At 46.3% G+C, this 1,267-nt stretch overlaps 1 protein-coding gene across 1 annotated transcript; it reads left to right on the forward strand.

The window, feature by feature from the left end:
- Positions 1-810, forward strand: LOC115296470 (putative olfactory receptor 2B8; the record flags this gene model as incomplete). The annotated part of the gene is made up of 1 exon (XM_029944924.1): positions 1-810. A coding segment is annotated over one exon (810 nt), but the record flags the coding sequence as incomplete, so codon positions are not given.
- Positions 811-1,267: the final 457 nt, after the last annotated feature.

Below are 1,267 nucleotides of genomic sequence, written 5' to 3' on the forward strand. Positions count from 1 at the left end.
ACCATCATTGCACTGTCCCGCCTGGACCCACACCTTCACACTCCCATGTACTTTTTCCTCTCCAACCTGAGCTTTCTGGACCTGTGTTACACGACCAGCACTGTCCCTCAGCTCCTGGTCCATCTCAGGGGGGCAGACAAGTCCATCTCCTTTGGAGGCTGTGTAACTCAGCTGTTCTTCTCTCTTGGGTTGGGATGCACAGAATGCATCCTCCTAGGGGTGATGGCATTTGACCGCTATGCAGCCGTCTGCAGGCCCCTCCGCTACATGGTGATCATGCACCCTCGTCTCTGTGGCCTGATGGGTTCTGCATCGTGGTTCATTGGTTTTTCCAACTCCTCATTGCAGACAGTGCTCATCTTTCTTGTACCACTCTGTGGGAAAAATAAAATAGATCACTTTATTTGTGAGCTCCCCCCACTGCTCAAGCTTGCCTGTGTTGATACCACTGTTATTGAGTCTGAGATCTTCTTTGCAGGTGTGATCATTCTCCTCATACCTGTGGCATTAATCACGTTCTCCTATGGTCAGATTGTGAGGGCAGTGTTAAGAATAAAGTCAGCTGCAGGGCAGAGGAAAGCATTTGGGACATGTGGGTCCCACCTCACGGTGGTCTCTCTGTTCTACGGCACGGCCATCTATGCTTACCTGCAGCCCAGCAACAGCCACTCCCAGGATCAGGGCAAGTTCATTGCTCTTGTCTACACCGTCATCACCCCTCTGGTAAATCCCTTCATCTATACCCTACGGAACAAGGACGTGATGGGAGCAATGAAGAAGGTGCTCTGTAGGGGCTATGACTCCAGATGACTGGGGGGAAGACCATTTAATGGAAGACTTTGAATGCCTGAGACTTTAAGATTTTTGTGCCCTCAGTAGTTGTTGACAACTCTCAAGAGGACTTCTTTAAAATTCATTCTTTTATGCAAGCGAGTGTTCAAACTCTAGGTTCATAGATGCATTGCATCCTCCAGAGATGCTGATGTAGTGTTCCTAGACCATCTGCATCATACTAATATTGTAAAATGTTTCACGGGATTTTCTTATTTCTCCCCCACTTGGGAACACTATACCATTTCTAATTTCAAAGGACAGTTACACACACCATAAAAGCATAGCAAAATAAGAATAGAAACCAGTAAGCGATGCAATAAATATTAGTATCATAGCGTTCTGTACTAATTGCTGGAGGCTAATGTTTATTCTTGCAGTTTGATCACAGCTCTATTACAACCTCTGCTTTCTGACTGATCACAGCTTTTTCTAA

The sequence above is a fragment of the Suricata suricatta genome, chromosome 7 (genome assembly GCF_006229205.1).
Source record: "Suricata suricatta isolate VVHF042 chromosome 7, meerkat_22Aug2017_6uvM2_HiC, whole genome shotgun sequence".
NCBI lineage: Eukaryota > Metazoa > Chordata > Mammalia > Carnivora > Herpestidae > Suricata > Suricata suricatta.